At 39.3% G+C, this 27,695-nt stretch overlaps 1 protein-coding gene across 7 annotated transcripts; it reads left to right on the top strand.

The window, feature by feature from the left end:
• Window positions 1–196: 196 nt before the first annotated feature.
• Window positions 197–27,695, top strand: tbl1xr1b (TBL1X/Y related 1b). Of its 7 annotated transcripts, none has more exons than XM_076876330.1 (17): window positions 258–408; window positions 2,344–2,410; window positions 4,806–4,916; window positions 6,843–6,946; window positions 7,120–7,265; window positions 7,769–7,985; window positions 9,373–9,505; window positions 12,843–12,984; window positions 13,362–13,425; window positions 13,513–13,610; window positions 14,313–14,373; window positions 14,760–14,881; window positions 16,371–16,445; window positions 18,051–18,178; window positions 18,908–19,073; window positions 19,181–19,282; window positions 25,142–27,695. In XM_076876330.1, exons 4-17 carry the CDS (start codon window positions 6,889–6,891, stop codon window positions 25,166–25,168), a joined length of 1,539 nt encoding a protein of 512 aa, XP_076732445.1. In that variant the 5' UTR covers window positions 258–408; window positions 2,344–2,410; window positions 4,806–4,916; window positions 6,843–6,888; the 3' UTR covers window positions 25,169–27,695. The 7 variants fall into 7 exon arrangements, with proteins under 7 accessions (XP_004570548.1, XP_076732445.1, XP_004570547.1 ...); XM_076876329.1 differs by lacking the exon at window positions 258–408 and adding an exon at window positions 634–828; XM_004570491.6 differs by lacking the exons at window positions 258–408; window positions 4,806–4,916 and adding an exon at window positions 197–218.

The raw sequence follows: 27,695 nt of genomic DNA, 5'->3' as shown, positions 1-27,695 counted from the left end.
AGCGCTCTGATAAATCTGTGTAAAACACAGATTGCAATGATGATGTAAGCTGTTGTTGACTTTCCCAGTCTGAATGACTGGGGAAAGGATAGGGGGTGGGGTGTCATTAATCCAGGGCTAGTGGTGACTCGCCAAGAGAAAATGGGGTGTAGTGGGGGATGGGCGAGGACACTGTTATGACTGGTGCTTGGCTGCGGGACAAACTCGCTGAGGCCTTGGTATGTTTTTTTTTTCTCCCTAATCCCCCCCCCCCCATCTTATCGCTCGGTTTCTGCGTGGAAATGCGGCTCCATGTTGGCGTGAACATATGAAACGGGCGAAGACATTATATTTAATCAACTCCGAGGACAGTTTCAGCATTTGCAAAACCCGGCGTGATTTTTGGTGGCTTTTTTTTGAGGGAAATAGGTTAGTTACCGCTCTATGGTTGTGTTTCAATTACATGTGGACGGAATTATAAAATACCCTGTTATTCTAACATGAGTGAGCTATTAGTTTTGATTATTTAACGGAACACACGTGGATTATTTTTGCATAATGGGCTCCCGTCGTCACGGGTTAATCTTTATATTGATCTTTAGTCCGCGCCGCTTTGAAATAACAGTTGTTACAGGAGCTCATTTTTGCATGTCGGGTCACTCCAATGTGTCTAATGTCTGAAGCCGTTACAGCCTCTCAACGCCTACCTTTAGCTTTAATACTATAACCTTATCGTAGTTCATATATGTGGGAAAACCACCATTCTTGCAGTCGGTTAAAGAGATGACACGGTTTGACTTGAACACGAGAGCTGTGGAAGAGATCGCCAATTGAGAGGTTTTTGTCCAAGTAGGTAGGAAATTGTAGCTAACTTGTTAGCATAGCATGCTAGGTTAGCTAGTTAGCTTGTTGGAAGGCTCAGAGCGGCAGCGGGCTGACGACCTCACTGTATTCGTTTGAAATGCAGTTTCAGAGAAGCTAACTTTACTCTGTTGTCGTGAATTGCGAATATTTTTGTATGAATAAAAAAAAGTTACGGGTTAATAGAACTTTAAAATATTTGATTAGCAGATGCGGCTAAGTGCTTGTGAGGAGCATTAAATGAAGTACAGACCGCCTTGCCTGGCTGGCATGTGTACTGACGGGTACGGCCGCCGCTGAGGCAAAACTAATGTTAACTCGCACGTTAGCTTTTGATTAGCTTTTATCACTGCACACTAGACACCACGTTAAAATTGCATCTACACAACTTTGAACTATTCTTTGGTGGTGAAGTTAAAGGGAATGAAACGCAAGTAATTAGCCTTCATTTGACAATTATATCTGGAATGCTAAGGCCGGTAGCGCCCTTTCGCACATTCGCATCTCCCCGTGACACATGACATGTGGACAATTGTCAGCCTACCTACAAATACAGCAGGAACTATTTAAGTCTATTTATTGCTACTCTGTTAATAGATGTGCTGATAGTAGAGAGTTTATTTTAAATAGAGTTGTCTTAAAGGCACTTGGGGGCAGTTTGAGTAATTTATGAGCACACACTGTGCTGATAGTGACTTGTCACACACCAAAGTTCAACTCATTCATTCATCGCTAGCTCCCTGCAGACTAACATGATGACAAATGTATTTAACTTGGCTCCAGTCAGACAGACGACCTTTCGCCTAAAATGGTAACCAAACAAAATCTGATTTGCCCAGTTGAAAGTACTAATATGCAAAATACCACACGAAGAAGTGAGCAATTGTTTGTTAATATTCTAGGCAACAGCCGCCTTTATTACATTGAATCAACAGTGGAACATCTGTATTTCGTTTCCTTTTTACTATTTAAGTGTATTTAAGGCATGCATCTCTTTTAGAGAAGTACTGCAGGGATTGGTGCCAGGCATGGCACACATATCCATTTGGTGTATTCAGCTTTTTGCATTGCTGACCTAGATTCTCTCATTGTTTTGTGACACGCCCCTTCCTTCAGAGCATTTTACTCAGGTTGCCTTCTCATCCACTTGCTAACAAGCCATTGCTAAAATGTTCGTTCTCAGTAGGGTAATTTGTCATGACACTGATAGGGAAACTGTGTCCCACATGAATGTGTGGCAGGGCCTGTCTGGTTCTCAGAAAGCTGGAGCAGATTATTTACCTCCACTACATGGGGAGAGTTGGGCTGCGAGTCATAAGGGTGCCACTCATGAGTCTGACTTTTCATATCAAACTTAAAAGATATGAAAATATGTTTTGTTCACTTTGTTTGTTTGTTTTAAGGAGTGATTACACACCAAGCAGCTTTTGTATGTATAATGAACTGTAGTGTAGTTACTGATTTTGTAATGGGGCATTTATGTTTGTATTTTTCTTCTCCTAGGGGCTGAAAATTGTTTCCGAGGACAAAAGCGCTATGATGCGCCTCTGAGGATATCACGATCACATGGGTAACACATATCACTATTTATTGTCCTTCCTTTGCCCTCCCACCCCCTTCCGTAGGTATTGCTTGGTGTCTTTCTCTTGGTTGTGTTGAAAATTATATCGCTAATGCCTAGTGTAGGGACTCTTCTAAAGAAGAGCACAGCAGTCTTTTATCTGTGGTCTAACCAGAAGTCTAAAGTACGGAGCAGGATTTGGGCTTATTGCGGTAATTTCAGGTTTAACCCAGTGTTTGTCAGTATTACAAAGGGGTTGTATTCGTACAGGGTTACATCACCGTAGTAACTTATGCTGCAGATATAACCTATTTACATTTGAGATAAGAGATCAGCAGGTACAAAATCACTACATGCTGACCAGTCAGTTCTCTGTAAAAACAAACAAACAAACAAACAAAATGTTTCATCACTCTTTGAAAATCCCTCTGAACTTGGTTTGTGGATAATACTTAGGGCTAGAGTGTTTATTTTCTTCCTCCTTCATTTTTTTTTCTCCTTGTTGTTCTATTTGCCTTGATACGTGAAGCTGACACTTTCTCTAAGCCTACTTTTGAATTCTGTTTTTATAATTATTCTTTACTTGCTGTTAAACACCATCAGTGCTGGAGTTGAAAAAAGAAAATTGTCTTACACCCTAAACATGATTTAGTCGTTCTGATTATCCCATGTCCTTAAGGTGTAACACTGAGAAGTCCCTTAACTTACACAGTATTTTTTCCAGCTTTTCTTCCTTGCTTTAAATAAGCTGCACTTGAAGAGTTACTTTTAGCAACTCTTTTTCCAGTTTCACTGACCAAAGCACTTAAACCACACACACATTTATACAGTACTTTCAGTACTGTAATTTGCCCCTTAAGAGCACTCTTGTAGCTGATTTGTTGGCAACAGCTGTGTTCCTTTCAGCTTGTATTATATATATTCATATTTAATCCTGGGAATGTTGAAATGACTACTTATGTGGTACAGGTCCTAGTAATAGGAATGTGAAAGAAAATGTTGAGAATCCAGCATTAATAGATATCACCAGGAATGTCCTAAAATGCTTGGATTTTAATTAAAGTTGATGTTTGTTAATGATGTGAAATATTTATTTAGAGAATACGTCAATAAATCCTCCTGCTGCTTTTACAGAACACCATTAATACCATGTGTCATTATAGGTTTACAGTATGGGAGTGTCTTTGCAGGGTTCTTTTTTTGTTTGTTTGTACGGCTGACTCGTATGTTGTGTTTTTACACCTGTACAACTATTTTAAACATTTGGTGGGTGGTCATTGAAACTTCATCAGCTTGGTCTGCTGAATGTCTAGTTTTAAAAGAATAAATGAGGCTGAAATGAGAACCAGAGAAACTGGAGAGAGAGAGAGAGCAAAGTGGCATGTAGCATGAAATATATGAATAGTTTGTTTATGACTTTAAATGTCAACCAGTGCTGCCAAATTATTGTTATAAGAGGTTATTTTATGCTTGTAATCTCTAAATTCCTGCAGTTAATCAGGCTCAGTTTCATGATAAGTCACATATTTAACTCCATACTTTATCTTTAGGAATATCATGTTGATGTTAGTGAAGCTAATAAGAGAGTGAATTATCTGAAGATGAAATGCAGACTAAGAAAACTCACACAGACAGTGGAATATCAATGACATGCAGGAAGTTCAAGTGAAGGATCTGAGTCTTCTCGTAATTGAGGGGGAGATATTGAAGGACCTGCCATTGAAGACAAGCAGTATCACTGATTGAAATTTCAGGGGGTGGTGAATACATTAGAGGTTTAATATCACAACTCTATTATCATTTGTACTGGTGTAGCGGTTAACATATTTGCCTTCCACGCAAAAGATCCCAGGTTCAACACCAAGAGGGGACACAGTCTTGGCCTCAGGAGTTAAAAGTTAGTGGACTCCTAACTGTGAGTCAAGCTTGGAATAAGGGCGCAGCTGGAAGTATCTTCTCTTTGTTGGTTCTTCCTTTTTGACCTCAGAGTTGTTCAGTCTGTTTTTCTATGTTTAAAATGGCTTACCTGTCTCCTCCACGTCTCATCAGGCCCTTGCCTAATTAAGAGTGGAGTGGGTTGTCAGCTTTTTTACTGAGGGATCCCCTCCCCTCAGAGTTATGTGTGACTGAACCTGCAATGATAAATAAGCACATTTGCAGGTGCAGTCACATTGAGCCCTAAATTGAAAATCCACACAGCATCCAAAAATGTCCTTCTTTTTTCTCGCATTAATGAATAATTGTATTCTATTTATTTATTTTAAAAGTAGAACCTTGAGTCTTACATTAGCTGGTATAATGTTAGCATGTAACCAGCTGTTGTTGTTGTTGTTGTCCAAAGATGGGAAGGTGGCATGTCTAATTTGCTAAGAATATACAATTGTAACATGTTTTCTTGTGTTAGAGCTCTGACTGCAGTTTAGGAGATGAAGCTTGAGGTGAGAAGAAAGTATGAGGTGGAAATCAGGCAGGGGAGAGAGGAGTGATGGAGGCGATATGATGAAAATAAAAGAAGGCAAGGCAACATGGTGGCTTCCACAAACCAATGCCAATATGTATTTGTCTATGTATTTATGTATTCATTCTAAGTTGATGAGGATGCATCAGTTTGTTAGAAAAATGAATTACACACCCATCTGTGTATATTTATTAGTGCCATAATTTTTTTTCTATCAGATAATCTCGAATTACTTATTCTATCTTTAATCTTACTGTGAGTGGCTATGTGACAGACGTAGACCTGTTAGTTATTGTGACTTCATGTTGTCTTGGAAGCGATACATAAATGTTAAAAGGTCTAAACTATTAAGATTGCCATGACAGTCTTTACAGAAAAGTGACCATGACTGATATTCAGACGAGAAGCCAGCATGTTCAGATGCTGTCAGATTAATCAAAAGAAATGCATGTCTGAAAGGGTTTTGGGTAGACAGCTGACTTATGATGCTTAAGCTTTGGGAGTTATGTCTCTGAGCTATTAAGCTGCTAATTAAAATTTCATAACAAGTTTGAAAGTTACCTAAGAGATACTCATAACTCTTTGCTCACCATTTAGACCTGACTGCATTCAGCTTCTATTTATGTTCGCTTTTAAAGATGCGGGTGGCTGCTGGAGTTTTCTAATGAACAATAGGTGTTGCTACTCAGACTGTACGCCACATCAGTTCAGAAATGGGAAGATGGGAAGGAGTCAAAACTGGAAGCAAAGACATTGGCGAAGTTATTTTTCCACAAGGTCTCGTGTTTTAAACTATTGACACATCCCCTTTTGTATAATCTGTGAATCACTGAGCTTCTGTATTGGCAGTAAAACCCAACACGATTGTACACTCAGGTTCTGCACCCAGCTGTGGAGGCACAAGCTGGGTTATAATAATCAAGAGGTTGAAGTGACACCAAAACTGCTGCTGTCACCAGCAGATGTGATGTCACGTTTGTGAGCATAAAAGCTCACACAGCAGGAGTGCTGCATCAGCTTACATTTATTTGTGCTATAACCATCAAACAGAGATTTTAAGGTGAAGACAGTGCTGTGACAGTAATACACTGGTGGCAAGGGGTGCATATTTTATTGAAATGTGTTGTTAGTTGTCATTTTTTGTTTCCTTCAGTAGAGCTTATCGGAGATTGTGATTTCTTTCAGGCTTTTTGCTAAGTTCTAGTCATACTGCTTCATTGTGAGAAAATGTATCCCGCAGGACTTTCTGACCACCTTGTTATGGATTACTGAAGGACTTGTACCAGATTCCAGCCCTTTTGGTTGAGTTGGTCTTGGATCTGAGCCTCTGGGATGTGGCAGGAGACATGTTGACTTTTTCAGCAGGCTGGCATCGTGGAAACAGTAGATGTTCTGTCCCTCGTCCAGTCTCCTTGTTTATTTCCACAGTCCCATTTAAACAGTGCAGGTTCTGCATGAACAAATATGGAGGACAGACACAAGTACTCGATGGATTATTGCCGAGGTTTAAATCCCATCTTTCCCAGACGTTTCAGTATAAAATAACCTGTCTGCCTCGTGAAGGCGGCTGGTAATTATTTCCTGTTGTAGGTTAATGAATGGAAACTGGTGCCCTGCCTAGAGCTAAGTGGTTTCTGCATCCACAAATAAAGAGGAACAAGATGTCGTCATTTATCAAATGACATTTGCGATTGCCTACTTCTGTTTTTGAATATCCAAGATGTAGGTCAAGCAAGTTAATTTATTTTTAATGATTTCATTTAAGGATTCATTTTCATTTTCAGTGCATGTATGACCCTTTTAAAACTGATTTAGCGCGCCAGAATACCAACTAATGTTTTTGCAGTCCATTTATGTTGTTGTTGATTTTAACACATGAGTGATCGAGATGTGTACCACTAGAACTCGTTTGCACTTCACTTCTGCAGTGTCTAATACCACTGGCTTTTAATGAACTCTGTGCTTTGTGCTTTACTTTTACAGGCTCCTATCCTGTGCTGACCCAATGGTTTAATCACCAGGACTAAAAATGAGCATAAGCAGTGATGAGGTTAATTTCCTGGTTTACAGATATCTGCAGGAGTCTGGTATGTCCAACAAATCAATATTTGATCAAACAGCTCTGCTTGCTGTTGTAGTAATCGCAGTGTTAGTAGTTTTAATATTTGGTCATGAATAACTTTTAATCTTGCAGCATTTGAGTCTGTGGAAATGAACTTTGACTTCATCCTACTTTTTGCATGATCCGTTCTTCCCGCAGGCTTCTCTCACTCTGCGTTCACCTTTGGCATAGAGAGCCACATCAGTCAGTCCAACATCAATGGAGCCTTGGTGCCCCCTGCTGCCCTCATTTCCATCATTCAGAAAGGCTTGCAGTATGTGGAGGCTGAAGTCAGCATCAATGAGGTCAGGGTCTGTCTTTGCATTGCTATCGACTGATTAGTTCACACTTGAAACATGCTGGAAAGAATGGGTGTAGTGTTTACTTATGTGTCGATTGCTCTGATAACAGTGTGACCACTTCAGTTAGAAATTCTTTTTGGAAATCATGAATGCCAGACCACCTGGCTTGTTATGAACACACTGTTAAAAAGCCAAAATTCATGTTGTTATGGAAGGGGTGAATCTTCAGCAATAATGCTGCTTTGCTTATTTCAGCAAGGCAATGCCAAACACATGCTGGCCGTGTCACAGCTGCTTGGCTCTGTTAAAAGAGCCTGGGTGCTAAACGGAGCAAGTAGTTTCACAGTCAGACCTGTTCCTCTTTATCACATTCAGTTTTTCAAAACTAAGATGGCTACTATCAACGTGCCAATCTTCCAGCTTCCCCTTTCCCCCCCAATTTTCCACCCAGTCATTCCAACTCCTTTGGTAATGGGGTTAAATAACACTGTATGTTCTCTTTGTAGGACGGCACCTTATTTGACGGGAGGCCAATCGAGTCCTTGTCTTTGATTGATGCCGTAATGCCAGATGTGGTCCAGACCAGGCAGCAGGCCTATAGAGACAAGCTGGCCCAGCAGCAGGCGGCAGCGAGCAGTGGCAGCAGCACGGGGCCACAGGGAAGCACCAAGAACGGAGAGGGCGCTGCCAACGGGGAGGAAAATGGATCCCACACCTTAGCCAGTAAGTTTAGCTCATGGTTGTAAACAATCTGAATCAGCTTGTGAACTACCTGTTGTGTTTTCTTGTCTCATGCAGGATGTTATTTTGAGCTAAATGTCTGATACACAGTTATAAAACAAAGGAGTGTTGGCACATTTTCAAACATGAGTACACAAAACACCTAGATGATCTACTTTTAGTGAGGCAACAGTACAACCTGAATTAATGTCACAATCAGGTTATGAGTCAAAAAAATATTTTTTTGCTAATTTCACTAGAATGGCTTCATAATATTCTGAAAGATTGCATCTTGTTAAAGCTAACCTCTTTGATTTTTATTTTATTTTTTTGCATGATTCTGTCTGTGTGACCGGTTTAATCTTTCCCGTCATGGCTGCGTCACAGTTTGAGGGTTTTGTGTAAAGTGCTTTTGGTTTGGTTGGTTTTGGCCTGACTGTGTTGTACAATGGGCCGACATATCCTCAGCATAACCATGTATAATATCCACAAAGCTTATAAAGAGGTTATACACACACAATGCGGTAATATTATGTTGAAGCACAGTATGTATTACTCTGCGAGGCTCCCGACTACGGTAGCCATAATGCTCCGACAATCCATCAAGCGGTGCAGCTTCATAGCTTAGCAAAGTGGTACTAAAACATTTTTGACAGATTTTTGAGCGCCGTGTACCACATAAAATCGGTTCAGTAATAATGATGGTGCGTATGAAAGCAAAGGCATTGCGCATATGCATTTTACCCATATTCTATCACAATATTTCATTTTCTTATCATTGCCCAACATTATACCGATATTACCGTGAGCGGTATGATGTGGCCCAGCCCTACCTGCAATAGTTCATGTGTGCTGGAGCTTTAGGACTTCAAGAACGCCGATGACCTACAATTCAGTACACTGCTTAAATGCCTCCACACTGAGGATCCGGTTCCTGCTGTGTGGACACAGTGGTGATAACCATCTGACCTCAGCACCTCGTGCTTGCGGTTAAGCCACTTTTTATGAAATAAGTTCAAGCGATGACATACTCGCGTGCTGCTGTGGGAATGCTGTGGTTTGTAGGTTGGGTGATGTCAGATTCCCATCATGACTAATCTTGTACAGTGTGATGCGGTTTGCTAGGCTGGTTGTTGCACAATGATGTTTAGTGAAAACTGGTTACTCCTTTAACTTTTGTAGCAGTAGAACAGGACTCTACTTTTTCTTCTTTGCGTTCAATGAGAGGAAACTAGCATGTGCTCATATAACATACCTTTTCATTATTTTTTTTCTCATCATTCATGTATTTGCTTCTCTTTTCCTGCTGCACTGCATTCGCTTTGCTTTCTGAAAAATTGCACAGTACTTAAAGAATACTCAAGTTTTTGTTTCACGCTCCTTCCTGTAGATCACCACTCGGAGATGATGGAGGTAGACAGGGATGTGGAGATCCCCCAGAGTAAAGCCATGGTCTTGAGGGGCCACGAATCGGAGGTTTTTATCTGTGCCTGGAACCCAGTGAACGACCTCCTCGCCTCTGGGTCAGTATTACAGTTTTCTGATGCAAACGTGGGATTGTTATGGGCGAGAGCTGGCGCAGCTAAGCGTGTTTCTTTGAGACCTTCACATTATCACCTTTTCACCTTGTAATTCAAATAACCAAAATGATTTAGCTTTTCCTTCTTGTCTTTTTTATATCGGTCGTAATTTAAGTATTTTTTACCCAGAGTTCACTCTTGATGATTTATTATAAAGAGTCCAGATCTGTAAACATAGTTGATCATTTTTAAATGGTTGATTTATAAAAAGAATAACTTGTGTGGAATAGTCAGTGAGCTTTTATCACAGCTAAATGAATGTTTCTCAGTTAGAGGAGTGTTTTCCTGGACATTTGCTGGTGCACTTCAGTGTAATCACCCGAGATTTGCAGTAACACGTTACTTTTTTCAATTAACAAGTAAAGTAAGGGATTACTATTGCAAAACAGTAACTAGATTACTGTTGCTTTCCCATTAGCACGCTGTGTTACTGCGTTACTAAACCTTGATTTTGTTTATGAGAGTGTCTAATGACAATGACGTCTGAGCGTGCGACATCCGTGGCAGCAGCAGACGTGTGCAGATCAACAATGGATAATATGGAGTGTGGGAGAGAGTACGACCATGCAGCGTTTAAAGCTGGGAAGTACTGACATTACTCTGAGTTTGATTCCGTAAAAAGTGACAAAAACATTAGCGTGTGTTGTACACTCTGTGTGGGAAGAAAAGTTCTTTCTACAGCAAAAAATTTTAATTGAAATCTGAGCAAGTACCGAGCACGCTGCCACAGGAATGTGAAATTCAGAGAAACCCCCAGAACCCCTCACTGACATGACCGCTGCAGCACCGGGCAAACCTCCAACAGCCCCACTCCTGCGAAACAGGTGAAAATAGACTTAAGAGTGACAGGACTCAGTGCTGCTGAATCTTTGACTTTATTTATTTTGTGCTGTGTTTTACTTGCTTCTATTTGAAAGAGTGAGTGTAAACACAAAAAAATATTTTATTTTATATGCTGGGATATGCAGAAAATAGCTTGAAACAAATTTCTTCAAGTGAGAGAATGTTGCATATTTTTTAATTTTTGCTCGATGCAATGTGCATAAAGTTAAAAGATTAAAACAAATAAAACAAGTTTTAAAAAGAGTTTTTCATTTGATTTATATGATGGATTATGCAGAAGAAATAGAATTGGGCTGAAAGATCTGGTGCTTTAGGTTGTGTATCTTGTTTTTTTAAAAGTATCTAAGTAATAAAGTAATTAATTACTTTTGAAAATAGGTAAAGAGTAAAGTAACAGGATTACTTTCTTGGAGAAGTAATCAATGTAATAGTAACTATTTACTATATTCAAGTAACTTGACCAACACTGGTAAAATTTCACACGCGTGGGACTAATAAAGGTTATCTTATCTTATCTTAATCACACAGAGGGAATCTCTTTACATGGGTGGAGTATGTATTCAAGAACAAAACATGCTGCAAATGTGACACATTTTTCAGAAAACACATGAATCCAACGCAGCAGATTTCCTGACAGGTGTTGATTTATCCCTCACTGACAGATAAAGTGACAAGAATCACTTTTGGTGTTAACCCTCTGGGGTCCAGGGTATAATTGGCCGTTTTTGACTACTTTTGATCTTACCTCTATATTTCACATTTAAAAACTGTTTACCTTGCCTTGTTTGGTATCATTATTTTCAGCACAACCTCAAATATCTGAAATTTATTTTGTCATTTTGGCATACTATATTAGCACAATTAATCTAAATTCAGACACAAAAATTCAAAATCCGAGTAGAAAAAAGTTATATTTTTTACTGTAAAACCTGCAAACATGTTTAACGAATCATTTTCATAACTTGAAATGCAAATAGAAATTGCACATTTCTAAAAAATTATACACAAGTTTTGCAAACAACAAAGTTATATGGTACCATTTACCTAAAAATGCAGCCAAGGCCTCAGGCGTTTTTTTTATTTTATTTAACCATTTAACCAACTATTTACAGAACAATCACGTGTGCTGCATCAAAAAGAAGGCACACGAATTATTTGTGCCAGTCCAAAAATAGTTTGTTCAGTATAAGACAGAGGAGAACAGCACAGGCCTAAACCCTGCAGGTCTGACAGCAGGAGGTGTATCAGTCTAGTTTTCCATGTGGAGACAGTGTTTACACTGGAATCTGCCTTAAATGGCTTTTTTGGAGCAACTGTGACAGTATAACTGACACACAATACAAAACAATAACTACACAACACACTAACTATAGCCTCTAAACACGCTAAATATCATTAATGTCCCACATGTGAAAGCTGTGTCGTCTTAAAATGGTCATGTGATTTTGACGCGCCGGCGTGTCTGTCGACCCCAGAGGGTTAAACACAATGTTAAATTCTTCTCTATTTGCTTCAAGTGTCAAACTCTGTGCACTTTATTGCCGTTTTACAGTCAGTCTATCTATAGCTGGTGGCTTTTTTATGGCTTTAAAACCAGGCAGATAACCTCAAGAGTTGCACCTGTTAGGTAAATGGGCCGTACATTAAACGCTGTATTTGCTCTACTCTTATTTAATTACTCGGACCAAAGTTTGTTAAACTCTTAGTCAGACAAACCCACTCATAAATCAGCTCTCTCTGCGGTTACATCAGACACAAACTTCTCCACTCCTACGCTCCACTGTTTGTCAACATGGCTCAAGGGAAATGCCTGAATTTTTCAGCAGTTGAACAAGATGATATAGAAGAATAATGCATGCAATCCAACAGGATGCACAACCACTATGTGGACTAAAAAAGGCGAAAAATAACGATCATCTGAAAGAAAGCTCTGTTCAGCAGGAATTAAAAGCTGAAACATGCCAATAGCATTTTAAACCTTTTTTCCAAATTAAACCGGCGAGTCTTAATTTATAATGGTAGGCAACCAGAGGTAAGTATTCAGCTGGCTGTTTGCTGTGTATTCAACAGTCTTGCTCCTCAGTATGTGCATGCGTCTTAAAATAAAATGGAGAAAAAAAGCGATTACATCTGGAACAATCCTGTAATATAGGAGGGTCTGCGTAAAGGGCCAAGTATCCACATAAACCAACGTGAATGAGTTTTGTGCTTGTAAAATCTCTTTCTCCTTTTTCTTCAACAGATGATGTGAAAAGTTTTGATAGGGATTTTAAAAGATTTTGGATTTGATGATTTGGGTTCAGGTTCGATAAAATGCCTTTAAACCCCAACCCTACTCAGGAGCAATGATGGTCAGTTTTATAACCTTATCAGTACCGATTTTAGAAGTCCAAGTCATGTGGGTGTGCCTAACGCAAGGTTGTTTTGACTCCTTCAGGTCCGGGGACTCGACAGCACGGATCTGGAACCTGAGCGAGAACAGCACAGGCGGATCCACCCAGCTGGTTCTGAGGCACTGCATTCGGGAAGGGGGCCAGGACGTACCCAGCAACAAAGACGTCACCTCACTAGACTGGAATGTGAGTGAAAGTGGGATTGTGTCAAGTTAAACTGTGGAACCCACACACTAACACGATCATACTGAGTGCTCTGTGTTGGTCATCTAGTCTTCGGGTGTGGGTTTGTGCGCCTGTGTGCATGCTAATAAACACAGCTTTATCAAGAGGCATTCCTTCTAACTATAGCCATGTATAAGGAGGCACTCAGATGAGGGAAAAGGCCTTTTCCATAACCAAGCTGCAAACATTTTGTGCTCTTTTACTCTTATATGTTCCTGTTACCATTTTTTTGTAGTCAAAGTCGATGCACAACGCTTAAAATGAGCCTCATTCATTTACTCATAAATTAGTCATAATAATTTGGCTGCACCCAATGACACCACGCTTCTTTCCTTCAGAGCGAGGGGACGTTACTAGCAACCGGCTCATATGATGGCTTTGCTAGGATATGGACAAAAGACGGTAAGACTCTGGCATCTTCTGCATCGTAGCATTTCAGGCGTTTGTCCCTGGTCTCTTTCCAAGTGGCATTTGGTTATTTTTTTTCAGGTAACTTGGCCAGTACTTTGGGTCAGCATAAAGGCCCTATATTTGCACTCAAGTGGAATAAGAAAGGAAACTTTATCCTTAGCGCTGGTGTGGATAAGGTGAGACACGTTGCTTTTCTTTGTATTTTTTTTATTATTATTTATGAATATTTTTGGGGTGGAAATCTTCGGTCATTGGTTTGGATTCCTGGTCTGACTAAAACAAACAATTTGAACACATTGTCTTGGGTTTGATTGGTCATTACTCAAAATATTGCCCATTTTTATAGAATCAAATTTAAAAGCAGAAAATTCGTAATGATATTCTGCTATAAAGGGAAAGTTAAAAATGAATTTGCATAAATGATAATTTAATGACAATTATTTTCTATAATTTTCTTCCTTTTAGCAATAGCAAATTGATGCCATGCACGTCTGTGTGGATATGTAACATAATCAGGTTGTTGTATGTCATAAATGTGAAGGGCAGCGTTTCATCTGAAATCACAAAGCTATTTGTTTGTCCAGTCAGAATTATCAACACATGGTTCAACATTGCCACCTAGTGTACAGAAGTATATTAAAACCTTGTCACCTTGGGATTCTCATGATTGACCAGGGGCTGGCGTATTGTGATATAAAAGTTTCGTCATGTTTGTGATATAGTGGTGTAGTTTTGTATTTTCTCTGCTTGTGCAACAAGCAAAATATGAAAAGATTGCAAGATGTTAAAAAGAGAGTGTTTTATTCTATGTAATGTTTTTGATTGTTTTTTATAAATGACACTAGTTCGTCATAAAAAGCATCTCTATCTTCACACAGACGACAATTATTTGGGATGCACACACGGGAGAGGCGAAGCAACAGTTTCCTTTCCACTCAGGTGAGTGACAGGAGTCAGCTGGATTGTTCACATGACGTTTCCTGGAGTGTTTCTGTTTTTAGGCATACGTTACCTTTAGTTGAACTGCAGTGTGAGAGCACAGTGAGAAGACCTTCACTTATTTCTGTCTAGTTTTTCTGGACATTGTGACTGAGCTTTGATCCTGTGATATTCAAGCTAGTATATCTTTACACACAAGGTATCATTTCAGCTTTAAATGAATAGACAAAGCTTTTTTTCTTTTGTTTTGTTTTAAAACCATATGTTGATCTGATGATCAGATCTAATGTGGAAGGAAGAAATCTTTACCGTGATTTGTTCGTTGTGATCTTCTACGTCAACTTACTGCTACATCAGCCTTAAGCTATATCTTTACCTCTCCACAGCGCCCGCTCTGGATGTCGACTGGCAAAGCAATAACACATTTGCCTCGTGTAGCACAGACATGTGCATCCATGTGTGTAAGCTGGGCCAGGACAGACCTGTAAAGACCTTCCAGGGACACACGGTGAGAATAGAACACTCCAGTGTTTGCACTCCATTGCACAAGTAGGAAAACAGCTCTGGTGCTCAAATGCGCTGTGTTTGATCAGTGACGTGCGGTGACTTTTACAGAAAGACAAAGGGAGAAGGTTGTTGCCCAGAGACACAAACAGAAACATGTTCCTTCATTATTTAACAAGATAAACTGGATCAGATTAAAACATTTATGCTGCCTGTCTACACTCCTTCCTGGCTGATGACTTGTAAAATATTACTTTTCTAGTTAAATGAATATCTGCTATACCAAAATGATTTACTATTAGCTGAAACTGACAAGTGTTAGATGAAGTTTTCAAACCATTCCTTTAGGTAGAGAAGCAATAAAACACGGTATGATCTGTATAATTGCAAAATTGTATCAAGTAAGTATCAAAAATAAGAATTTTTCAAATATTGCTGCTGCATGAATAAAAATGTTTTTAAAAAGTGTAATAAAATGTGTTAATAGCAAGAAATCAATAGAATGAAAAACGTTGACAGTACGATTAACTTTCAATATCTAAAATGTTAATGACAAATAAAGGTGGAGTGTTGGTTAACATCATCAAGTCAAACATCATTGTCACAACTTTCCTTGGTAATGTACTAAAGCAGCTAGTATCAACCTTTTCACTCTCCATTTTCTCTACATCACACACGTTGGCCACACTGATTAGCAAGAGGCAACTCGGTGATACTTGTTTACTTGCTAATACTAGCTGTGCTTCCACACAAAGCCCAGATCTGACTGATCTCAGAGCAGTAAAGGCAGAGCCAGGTCCGCTTGACCCGCACATTGGTCTGATCAGTTGACAATAGCAGACTGCGGCCACAAGATGGCAGTAAAGTAAAGGTGAATGCAAACTGGCAGGGAGCTTTGTGACAGCTGTCTGAGATGAAAGGAGAGGGATCACTTTACAGTGGTTCAGTTAAATTTATGTCTATTATTAGGTTTGACTATATTTAGATGGAACATTACTGTGTTACATAATATCAGGGTGGCACTCCCTCCTTTTGGTTTCTTATAAAAGTTATAGTGCTCATAAAGTGCATTCAGTCAGTGGTAAAAAAAAATATCTACAATTATCGTACCATTATGTGTCACTGCCATTATCATTTGTCTCTGTCATAAGCTGATGAGCCTGATAGGCTGGTTATTAACTAATTTATTTCATAGAAATATGTACTATGCAGGTCAACACGATTGTTCTGCAAATTGTTATGGCAAAGAGTCTGTTTTTTTTTTTTTGTTTTTTTTTTTTTACCCTTCTCATTTTTGGCCAGTTTGAAAATAAAAATGTGAGCTGGAGTAAATGAAACCTTAACCTTGGAAACGATTTGTTTAAAGTCTTGAATTTAGAAGAGATTTTTGTTTGGTCATAAGCCAGTGTTATCCTCATGTAGTGTATTGTATTATCTGTGGCCATGTGCGCCAGTCAGACTTTTTGTTTACACTCACGTCTTTCTCACCCTAGAATGAAGTGAACGCCATAAAGTGGGATCCTACTGGCAGCTTGCTGGCCTCCTGCTCCGATGACATGACCCTAAAGGTCGGTTCACTCAACGCAATGAGGCCTAACGGAAAAGAACAAGCCGGGCCTTCATAGGAACACTGTATCCCAAGTAGGGCTGCTCAATTAATCGAATTTTAATCACGATTGCGATCTGGGCTTTCAACGATCATTAAAAATGACTGAGCTGATTATTAGCCCCTCCCTCATGCTTTACTCTCGCGCTGCTCTGTGTGGCAAATCGAGCGCACCTCTCTGCATTTCGAACACCGTCACAACAATTAAGAGGACCCTAGGGAAGCTCGGGAAGCTAAGCAGAAGTTATTTGGAGAGGAGAGTGACTGCCGTTGGTTGAAAAGAGAGGTAAAAAAAAAAAAACTTCAGCGGTGTGGAAACATTATGGGTTGGTGGAGTCAGACGTGGATCAAGTAGACACAGTGTGTAAATGCTATGGTGTAGTAGCTGCACCACAGAGCAACACTGCAAAGTTCACTAAACATAGATGTTTACATTTTTCATTTATTTCTTATATTGCAAACATTCGCACTGTTATCAGTATTTGCACACTATTTTATATTATTTTTTTAAAGTCATTATTCAATACATTGTTATTGTTAACCCTTTAAAGCCGGTCAGAGCAGCACGCTCTGTTTTGTGTAACTATTTTTAAATTCCTGTAGAACCTGAACCGCTTAAGCTAGCACAATAAATTTTTTTCCATATGAAACCGGAGGAGTTGTACTTACATCTCATGCCATCAGCTTGTCCTAGGTCACGGTTTCCTTCCACATATAGCTTTGCAAAAATTGCATAAAAAGCGCTTGCAGGAACAAAAACATAATATTCCAGAAACACTTCCCACATTGAAAAAGACGTCAACACGAACTATCGCATTTCCTGCCCGAAACCGGAAGTGACGTCATTTTCGCGGAAAATGTAGTTTTTTACTTGTAGGCCTTAAAAGCCTATACTGGTGTTTTCATAAGTCATGTTTGACTTTTCTGAATAGTTGCTGGGATGCTTAGAACTCGAATTGCACTGCTGGAAATAGTTTATTTTGATGCACCTGCTGTTTTCTTTGCAAATTTGCATCATAGGATTGTTTTTTTGTTTTTCCTGCAGTATATAAAAATTGCTGTGTCTCCAAAATAAAACTATGAAGACACTCAAAATAAATTTCCTGTTGTTGTAAACTATTTTTTGCAACTTTTTTGTATTTAAAGTTTTGAGGGATAAACCTCATAAATTTCGCCAAGTAGAAATATATGTAAAAACAAAAACGATTTTCAATTTTTTTGTAGTTTATTGCACTTTTTTGCAATTAATGTAGTTACTATGGACTTAATGCATACATATTTTTAATATATGGGCTATAACAGTTGTATTGATGTATAGCAACTTGAAATGCTCCCACAAATGGCACTACAACATGTAAAAAAAAATAATAATATAAGCTCTGGTGGACTTGGTTCTATGGTAGATCTTAAAGGGTTAAATAAATATCGTCAAATAATCGAGATCTCAATTTCAGTGAAAATAATCGTGATTATCATTTTTGCCATAATCGAGCAGCCCTAATCCCAAGCGTACATTACAAGTTAAATTAATAGCTTTTAAATGTTGCCTTGATTTTCTCTCATATAGATCTGGAGTATGAAGCAGGATTTGTGTGTCCATGACCTCCAGGCCCACAGTAAAGAAATCTACACCATCAAGTGGAGCCCCACAGGCCCTGGGACCAACAATCCCAACGCCAGCCTCATGCTGGCCAGGTAAGAATCGAATGAAACGTGTTCCTAGTTTTTCATCTTTTTTTCTCTCTATGTCATGTGTCAAAGGGGATTTCTATTTATAAGGGAATGTTAATGGTATGTAAATTGTTGTTGGTGGAACACCTTTAGAAAACAGTCACAGATATAAACAGATTGTTTATAGTAAATGGCCTTTTTAATACTAACATTTTGGGAGTTTTTCAGTTAAACGTAACTATGGCATGAGAGTTAAATGCTTGTTTGTTTGTCTGAGATCTGATGTATCCCTTTGAAAGAACAGTCCAGAGAAAAATGTTTGCTTTCAGTTGGATGTGCTCAGGATTTGGACATGGTTCACTACACAATGCAAATAAGAGTTGGCTGTGCATTAGCCAGCATTATTACTTCCTTGTATTTTCTCTGAATTCAGAGTTCATTAACTGCATGTTTAACTGAATAAAGAATCATTGTGAATAATTAAAGCTTAGAATGAGTTATTGGTTTGTTATTGGTAACATCGAGCAGCCTAAAAAAAATTCATCTTCATTTCTGCGTCTGGGATAATGCAGCTCTGCCATGTTTGCTTCCCATCAATTACTCTCTGGACTAGATTTTTAGATTTATTTAGGGGTGGGTTTCAGTTTCCGTTTTAAGTAGCAGTCATGCCACTGACGCAGTGTATTTTATATCTGGCACATGGTTCTTGACACATGACCCTTTGCATCCTCTCTCGTTCCCCTCTCTCTGCAGTGCGTCGTTTGACTCAACAGTGCGCCTGTGGGACGTGGAGCGGGGCGTGTGCATCCACACTCTGACCCGCCACCAGGAGCCCGTCTACAGCGTGGCCTTCAGCCCAGATGGCAGGCACCTGGCCAGCGGCTCCTTTGACAAGTGTGTCCATATCTGGAACACTCAGGTCTGTGATGCTACCTTCAAATTAAAAGCTGATCTGGTAATACATGCTGAACCACAATATTCTAAAGATGTTGCCTGTTATTGATGAATCTGTGCGTGTCTCTCCAGACGGGTGCTTTAGTCCACAGCTACCGAGGGACAGGTGGGATCTTTGAAGTGTGCTGGAATGCAACAGGGGACAAAGTAGGAGCCAGCGCATCTGATGGATCGGTGAGTTTTGCTGCCTGAGAGCTTCATCACTCCCAGTAGTATCCACCCACATGTGCTCTAGCCTGTGTCTACAACTTTCACACCACCTTCCTGACCATAGAAATGTGTCAGCCCCATTTAATATAGGTCTTGCCAAGCTGTTCTGATAGAATGGGCTGGGGGTCTACTACAAGTACATCTGCTGCTAGTATTACAGTAGCAGAAGTATTTAGTCATTTCTCTCGCTTAGAAACTTTCCTAAGTAAAATTGACTGTTTGACTGTAGCCATGACCTGAGCTGATTATTCTATGAGCTGTCAGCTAACAGCCTCTCATAAATGGTGAATTCAGAACTTTCTTCATATTTGTTGGATTTGTTAGCACTTTCGGCAGCCATGAATAAAGCACTTCAATCTGAAGGCTTCATTTAAAATGCTCAATCAGGGCAAGATTTATGGTCATCATGGCATCAAATAGCCGTCTGTCTGTTTACAGATGCTTCTTAACCAAACTCTAAAAGGTTTTTATCTGCATTTGAATGAAACTGCAGAAGTCCCATAAGAGGTTACAAGGAAGCGCAGAGTTGCATATAGACTTTCTTATGAGGGGATTGAAAAGGCTGGAGTACATCTACTGCTGAATTATTTAATTGGATTATAGGCTGATATTGATAGCAGAATTGTTAATTGGCCTTAGAGTGCTGGCTTTTATGTGAGCTAAAAGCTCTGTTGTGTATGAAGCAGAGCACTGTTAGTAGTGTACCTTTCCCCAGGCACACCGAAAATGTTGTTCTTGTAGGTCTCGTGCTTTTCAAACATTATGCCTCTGCATTATGAAGTATTTGTCTCTTGCAAACTGACACAGCAGTGGGAATGGAAACATTCGACTAGTAAGCAGCTACGTGCTAAGCAGTAGGAGAAAATGAGGAACAGTGTAGATATGTTTCCTGTTTTTTGGGGCACAAAGCCAAAAAAAGGGAAAGGAAATTTGAACTGTTTGTATTTTTGTATTATTTCAAAGTACCCCTCAAGTTGAAATGCTCAACTTATGCATTCTATTGCTCATTGTGGCACAAAGTTACATTGCTCTAGCAAGGTACTGTATAGTATGTTTATAACATAACATCCCGGACTGGACCTTCCTATATAGAGTATGTGTCCTCTATATGTACCTATCTTGGACCACTCCTGAGAAAGACTTAAAAATGTTCCTTTTCTATTTTGCAGTTTGAAAGGTAGTTCGGTTTTATTTTGAAATCCATGCTTTTATTTTGCAACAGGAAACTGGCGCAAAACCGTTAAAGGGCTTGTTAGTAACGTTTGTTTTAGGATATGATAAATAGTGTGCCTTAAAGTAGGGCTGCTCGATTATGGCAAAAATGATAATCACGATTATTTTCACTGAAATTGAGATCTCGATTATTTGACGATATTTATTTAACAATAACAATGTATTGAATAATGACTTTAAAGATTGTCAAAAAATAATATAAAATAGTGTGCAAATACTGACAACAGTGCAAATGTTTGCAATATAAAAAATAAATGAAAAATGTAAACATCTATGTTTAGTGAACTTTGCAGTGTTGCTCTGTGGTGCAGCTACAACACTGTAGCAAAGTTTACACACTGTGTCTACTTGATCCACGTCTGACTCCACCAACCCATAATGTTTCCACACCACTGAAGGTTTTTTTTTGCCTCTCTTTTCAACCAACGACAGTCACTCTCCTCTCCAAATAACTTCTGCTTAGCTTCCCGAGCTTCCCTCGGGTCCTCTTAATTGTTGTGACGCGTGTTCGAAATGCAGAGAGGTGCGCTCGATTTGCCACACGGAGCAGCGCGAGAGTAAAGCACGAGGGAGGGGCTAATAATCAGCTCAGTCATTTTTAATGATCGTTGAAAGCTCAGATCGTAATCGAGATTAAAATTCGATTAATTGAGCAGCCCTACCTTAAAGTGAAAAATATGTACATTTCCTGTGCCAGTTTGTACCTGGCTGACAGTGGCACAAGGTTTATTAATGTTTCCTTTAATGGAATAAGTTATGTGCAATCACAATGTCGTTTAATAGAGTTTATGTGTAGTTGTAAGTTAGTGAGGTGATATAGTGAATTGAGTGATGTAAATTTGATTTGTATGCTATATGTGAGCAGGAGAAATTTATTTCCTTGATATTTTGATGTTATGGTAGTTATATTGTTGGTTTTGTTTTGCTCCTAGCTCTTACGGTGTCTTCACTGAATATTTCAATAAAAACTTTTCCAATAAAACCTCTGTGAAGCATCAGTATAAGAGACCATCATTCAGTCAGGGATGCTACACCGTTATCAGCCAAAACAGTAGAACAATGACACAAACTGCTTAGCGGCTCGTCCTGTGACTCTCAAACTTTATTTTTAAGCTGAAACAAGTTGCCATATTTCCTACGAAACACAATTTCCATACGCTACCTAAAATTTGTGTTGATCTGTCACCACAAACCGATTTAAACTGTGACAAACAAAAGCGGTTAGGTTAAGTGAAGCAATGCTTTTGAAGTGTGAAACAGGCTATGCAATGCTGCTGATTTTTATCACTTTGGTTGATCGTGTGCTCATTTGTGGACTTTTTTGTAAAGGGCAACTGACATTTTGTTGTAGAGATGATTTTGCTGTGTGTGAAGAAGACTGATGTAGAGTGCTGTGGAGGTTTCCAAACTGAGGAACTTGTTTGTTTGAAATGTTGATTCTATATGTTTTAGAAAATGGCCTGAAATCTATAGATTTCAGATATAAGCCATCTCAGCTTCAACCCTCCTTTTCCGCAACCTACTTCTTCAGAATTATACATCCTGTCTTTCACACATGCTCTGAATTAAGGATATGACTGGCTGAGTAGCGTCACGTGGAACGAGTTCCTGCCATTGGTCTGTTTGCGTACATACACTGATTATCATAAAGACAAAGGAAAAAGTGGTGCAAGTTAAAATAAGCTTACTGTACATATGAGAAAGAGTCAAACAGAAAGGGTCTTAAGTTGGACTGTTATGGTAAATGATAAATGGCGTGTATTTATATAGCGCTTTACTAGTCCCTAAGGACCCCAAAGCGCTTTACATATCCAGTCATCCACCCATTCACACACACATTCACACACTGGTGATGGCAAGCTACATTGTAGCCACAGCCACCCTGGGGCGCACTGACAGAGGCGAGGCTGCCGGACACTGGCGCCACCGGGCCCTCTGACCACCACCAGTAGGCAACGGGTGAAGTGTCTTGCCCAAGGACACAACGACCGAGACTGTCCAAGCCGGGGCTCGAACCGGCAACCTTCCGATTACAAGGCGAACGCCCAACTCTTGAGCCACGATCGCCCCATAGACTGAGGACTGTTGGTGCGCTAAACTATATGTTTATTATGCTGAAATGCCCACTAGTCTTCTTCACACTGCAGTGCGTTCAGTTTCCACAGTATCACACAGGGTTCATATGGGTGCTTGAAATCCTTGAAAATGCTTGAATTTTAATGTTGTCTTTTCAAGGTTTGAAAAGTGCTTGAATTTTAGATGTGGTGCTTGAAAGTGTAACTGTATTTCATTCACCACAAATAACTATCTGGTTGAATAGTTTTCTTATCAGATAGAGAAACAAAACGAGTCGCAAAATGTAAAAGCAAAATTTCGCGGTCTGGGCTCCCTTGCGCCTCCGTCTCTTTCAACATGTGGCCCCGCCCCTCCCTCGGAACAGTCGGGCATGAGTGCGCTAACATACCTGTAGGCTGCTGTTTTAATGAGTGTTTGATGGAACAAATGGCGGAGTTTGCGCTTTCCAGTCGCATGATAGGTGAGTGCTAGTAAATAATTTTCCAGTATGCATACGTTACACACGCTATTTTTTTTTTTTTTTTTAATTATGATTATTATATTGCTGTCAAACTCGCTTGAGCAATGATTGAAATGCACTGAGTGTGATGCAGTATGGCAGCGCTTTTATGGAATATGCTGTGAACTTAGCTAACATTACATAGCAGTAATATGAGTTAATTTACTCAAGTGAAAGCTTTAAACATTAGCCCGATACATAACTAGCCAACTTAGGCTTTCTGATTAACCCTCTGGGGTCGACGGGCCCAGAGTCTCCATTTCAACTTGGGTCGAACGTGCAGATTTCAAACTATGTACCAGGTTTTAAATTGTGTTGATAGGCCACGTAAAACCGATGGTTTTTTTGGGGTTTTTTTCTGAATAAAACTGTCGTTTACTCCGGGAAGAAACGGTAAAAACAGCGTTTTCTAAGGAGAGCGCTAGCAAACACGCTTTGATTGTGAGTGAAAAAAGAAAAAACACTCCTTCCCTATTGGTGGAAAAATGTACCGTGTGGAACAATCAAAAAATGATATGGCAACATGTGGCATTTGGTTGTTTGGGAAGAGGGGGAAGTTTTAGCAGTGAGAGAGAGAGAGAGTGAGCGAAAGAGAGAGAGCGAGAGTTTTGCTACGTGAGAGGTTTGTGACGTTTGCCGTGTTTGGAGTCTCAAGTTAGTGTGTTGTCTTGTGTAGTTAGTGTGTGGTGTAGTCGTTGTTTTGTTTTGTGTGTCAGTTCTACTAGTGAACGTCACAGTTGCTGCAAAAAAGCCACCAAAGGCAGATTGCAGTGTAAACACTGAGTGACACGCCTGCTGTCAGACCTGCAGGTTTATCCCTGTGCTGTTCTCATCTGTGTCATAGTGGACACAAACTATTTTTTGGAGTTGCATAAATAATTTGTGTCTTCTTCTTTGATGCAGAACACCTGATTGTTCTGTAAATAGTTTGAAATGGTTATATAAAAAAAAGTCTGAGCCTTGGCTGCATTTTAGGTAAATAGTACCATATAACTTTGTTGTTTGCAAAACTTGTGCATTTTTTTTTTAAATGTACAATTTCTATTTGCATTTCAAGTTATGAAAATGATTAGTTAAACAAGCTTGTGGTTTTTACAGTCAAAAATATCACTTTCTACTCATGTTTTAAGCACAATATTTAATATTTACAGTATGTCAAAATGAGTAAATAACAGATTGGCAAACTGCCTGTTTATTTAAGGGAGATGAACAAAGTACAGTGGAATTGTACATACTAATATGACAGATGATACATTCAATAGATTTTAAGTAGATGCTTGTGCGTTCTTAAAGTCTCATATTTTGAATTGAACTATGTGATCTGTTCAAAGCCTCCCAGTCAGTGCTGTTCTCCATGCCTGTCTGACTGTACATGATGTTATTAGCACAAAAACACTTTAAAGGTGATCATTTAGGACTTCAGCAGTAATACAGACAGCAATGTAGTTAGTGATAGAACAGTTTTATTGGGAATTAACTTAAAAAACAAACAAACATCTGTCTCCTATTTTCTGTCACACAGGAAAGAAGCATCAATATCTGATGAGAAGACTTATTTATTTCTTTTGGGGGGGGTTTTCAACAGGAGAAGAATATCTCTAACAAGTTGATTTGTTCACATTTTCACATCTTAATTTTCAAGTGAAATGTGCATGTTGAGTTTATACTCTATGTATATAAGGCGACCGTCCTTTTGCAGTATTTTTGTGTGGTGCGTTTTTCTGTGTTAACAAAAGGGGAACAAAGGTGTTTAAGTTCACCTAGGATGATTTGTTTTAATTTTCACATGGTCTTACTGAGGTGATGCGAATTGAAACATGCACTTTTTTTGGGAGGGGGGAGGGGACAACACAGTTGTTTAAACATGCCACAGGGGAAGTATGGCCCTCTGCTCTTTTTGGGTTCTGATTGGAAAATATTTGTACACCTTGAAGCGTTCACACAGCTTCTGACTACGGCAGAAACTGAAACTGGGTGACGTTTTGTCTAACCACATATGCCTTCCTGTTTGACAGGTATGCGTACTAGACCTGAGAAAATGACACTCATCGGGGGGAGCCATGGACCGACTACGAATGTGTACATAGCCAAAATGACTGTCCCTGCCTGTCCGCCACACTGCTGTAGTCCCACAGATGCCATGGCCCGCTGTTACAGCCAACTGGAGCATGCCCTCCATCAGACATAGACCCAAGGACCACACCATGGCAACAAACAGTTTATATGCAAATGCATCAGATATGCCAGGTCTGCATGGACATCAGTCTTTGCTCCTCAGACCTGCAGGAGTTAAACATTTCTTTGTTATCACACAGTATAAATGTGTCACCACAAGCAAACCAAAACACCAGGATTCCTCTTGATTTCGCTCTTTTTGTCCTTTGTATCCGACTTGTAAAGACTTTTGTTCTCTGGTGTGTGCATATTGCATATGTCAGCATTTAGTGTCCTGTGGACATTGTTGTGTTGAGTTTGGACTTTATTGGTCTCTGTAAATTACATGTGAGATGGGAGAGAAGAGAGAGGAGATGGGAGATGTTTTTTTGTTTTTAAAGAAAAAAGATGTTTGTCTTTTAAAAAGTGGATGTTCAGAGTCGTGCATTTGGAGATAAATTCATTTACTGCAGTCTTTGAGGTTCAAAAATGCAGGTGTATAGTTTTGTCAACTCTATTTTTATCCAGTAGGTTTGTTCCATTTTTTGCCATTTAAAAAAAACAAACAAAAAAACTAAATATGAAGCAGTTAATCAAAGGTTGAACTGTCCTTTGTTTGCAACCTTTATCCTCAGAAATGGTTTTCAGGTAATCACAGTTCATCAGGTTGTGTTGGTGCCCTGAAGAATTCAAAATCTCCTGGCTGAAAAATGATCTGTGTAGCTTTTAACACTGATGACAGCAGTGCTGTTGAAGAGCGGTCAGCTTCAGGTTCACGTCTTTGAAACTCACCTCGTCCTTGATCTGTCGGTGCAGATATCACTTGGTGACAGAGACGGGAAAACCAGCCCATTACTTCATCGGATTTGTACAATTAATAGTCCTAATTGCACTTGTTTTCTCAGTTAATGGCTTGTTGCTGTCCATTGTTTTTCATAATGCAGCTTTGTTGGTCTAATTGCTTCTCGATACCGGAAACAATTAGACCAAGATGATCTGGAGTGTTGTTTCCTGCTGTTGTCAGGTAGTAGTTGACCAGCATTAACGTACACACACACACACACACACACACACACACACACACTCTGGAGACAGGCTGTGTTCAGGCCTATGCACGGATAGACTGTGCTTTTGTGTGCAGTGTTCAGAGTTGGCATTTTGAGTCAAGTCTGCTTTTGAAAAGCAGACTCAGCATAGGACTCGTAACGTGTTGTTAGCTCAAATGACTTAGAACGCGTTCAGTAGGAAAAATAAGGTTAGCAGTGTCTCGTCTGGCTCGTTTTTGAGGCAAGTCTGTGTTGTTAAAATGCAGACTCTCAGCATAGGACTTGTTGTAACATGGTATCTGCATATAATATATAAATACATTTATGAATATATATCTATGCTACTACAGGGGGTTTTTGTGTGTGTATGCCACTCCTACGTTATGGGTGGATTTTAAAGTAACCTTTTCAAGATTCATGAAATACAGTACGTGATGTTCTTGTGCATCACTGACAGTTGTGACCACGAGGAATGGTTTTTATTTATAAAATACCATTAAACAGTTAGAACTAAATTTAAAAGAAAAAGACAATGGTAGATTTTTTGATTATTATTATTTTTTTAACCTGCACTTTAGGTGCAAATGGAGAAACTGTCTCAGGCACATCTGATTTAAGAAGTCCCTGAGGACGGCTCAAATGATTTAGAACGCGTTCAGTAGGAAAAGTAAGGTCAGCGGTGTCTTGTCTGACTCGTAGGACACTTCAACGTTGAGATAAACTAACTTCATGGCATTCCCGCTCTCATCTCGTAGCCATAACAACACCCTCGGCTAGATATGTGCACACACGTCGCTGGATAATTCAGAGGTTTTGTTCAGCATGTTACTTGTCTTTTTAAAAAAAAAAAAAAAAATACTGAAGCTGAACTATGCTGAAGTTTGCTTTAATACAGTCAGCAGTACTTGGAGTGAATCACAAGGACACTATTTCAAATGATGTCTATGACGGTGGAATGGTATTTTATAATGGTTTGTTTTTAGACGATAAGCTTTTTACGCTGCATTCAAGTGTGTTCGCGATTTTATTTTATTTTTTAATTTTTGTTCCTTCCAAAAGTACTAATTCTATCTTTGCTAAGTTGGAGAGCCCTTGAAGGTTTTGTACTGATCAAAACTTTTGTAATTTTGATTTATTTGTAGCTGTATACTCAAAAGGAACAACAAAAAGAAAAATCTGGATTTAATTGTCGATGTATTATAACACAACGTGTAAATACTGATTTTAAGATTTGTTGGGGTTTTTTTCGTCTTTTCCCTTGTACTCTCTTTCTCTCTCACTCACATGGCTGCAGTCTGCAGCCTCCTGATCAGACTGTTGTAATATCACTCAGATCTCAAGGTCTAGAATAAAATCTATTTTGATAATA

Source organism: Maylandia zebra, linkage group LG18 (genome assembly GCF_041146795.1).
Source record: "Maylandia zebra isolate NMK-2024a linkage group LG18, Mzebra_GT3a, whole genome shotgun sequence".
NCBI classification, from domain to species: Eukaryota; Metazoa; Chordata; class Actinopteri; order Cichliformes; family Cichlidae; genus Maylandia; species Maylandia zebra.
Note: the sequence above shows the minus strand (reverse complement) of the source record. Positions and strands in the feature narration are given on the sequence as shown.

Coding starts and splice junctions, on each gene's coding strand:
- tbl1xr1b (XM_004570491.6), top strand. CDS start 6,889: ATGAGCATAAGCAGTGATGAGGTTAATTTCCTGGTTTACAGATATCTG. Junction 6,947..7,119: donor CAGATATCTGCAGGAGTCTG/GTATGTCCAACA, acceptor TTCTTCCCGCAG/GCTTCTCTCACTCTGCGTTC. Junction 14,374..14,759: donor ACAGTTTCCTTTCCACTCAG/GTGAGTGACAGG, acceptor ACCTCTCCACAG/CGCCCGCTCTGGATGTCGAC.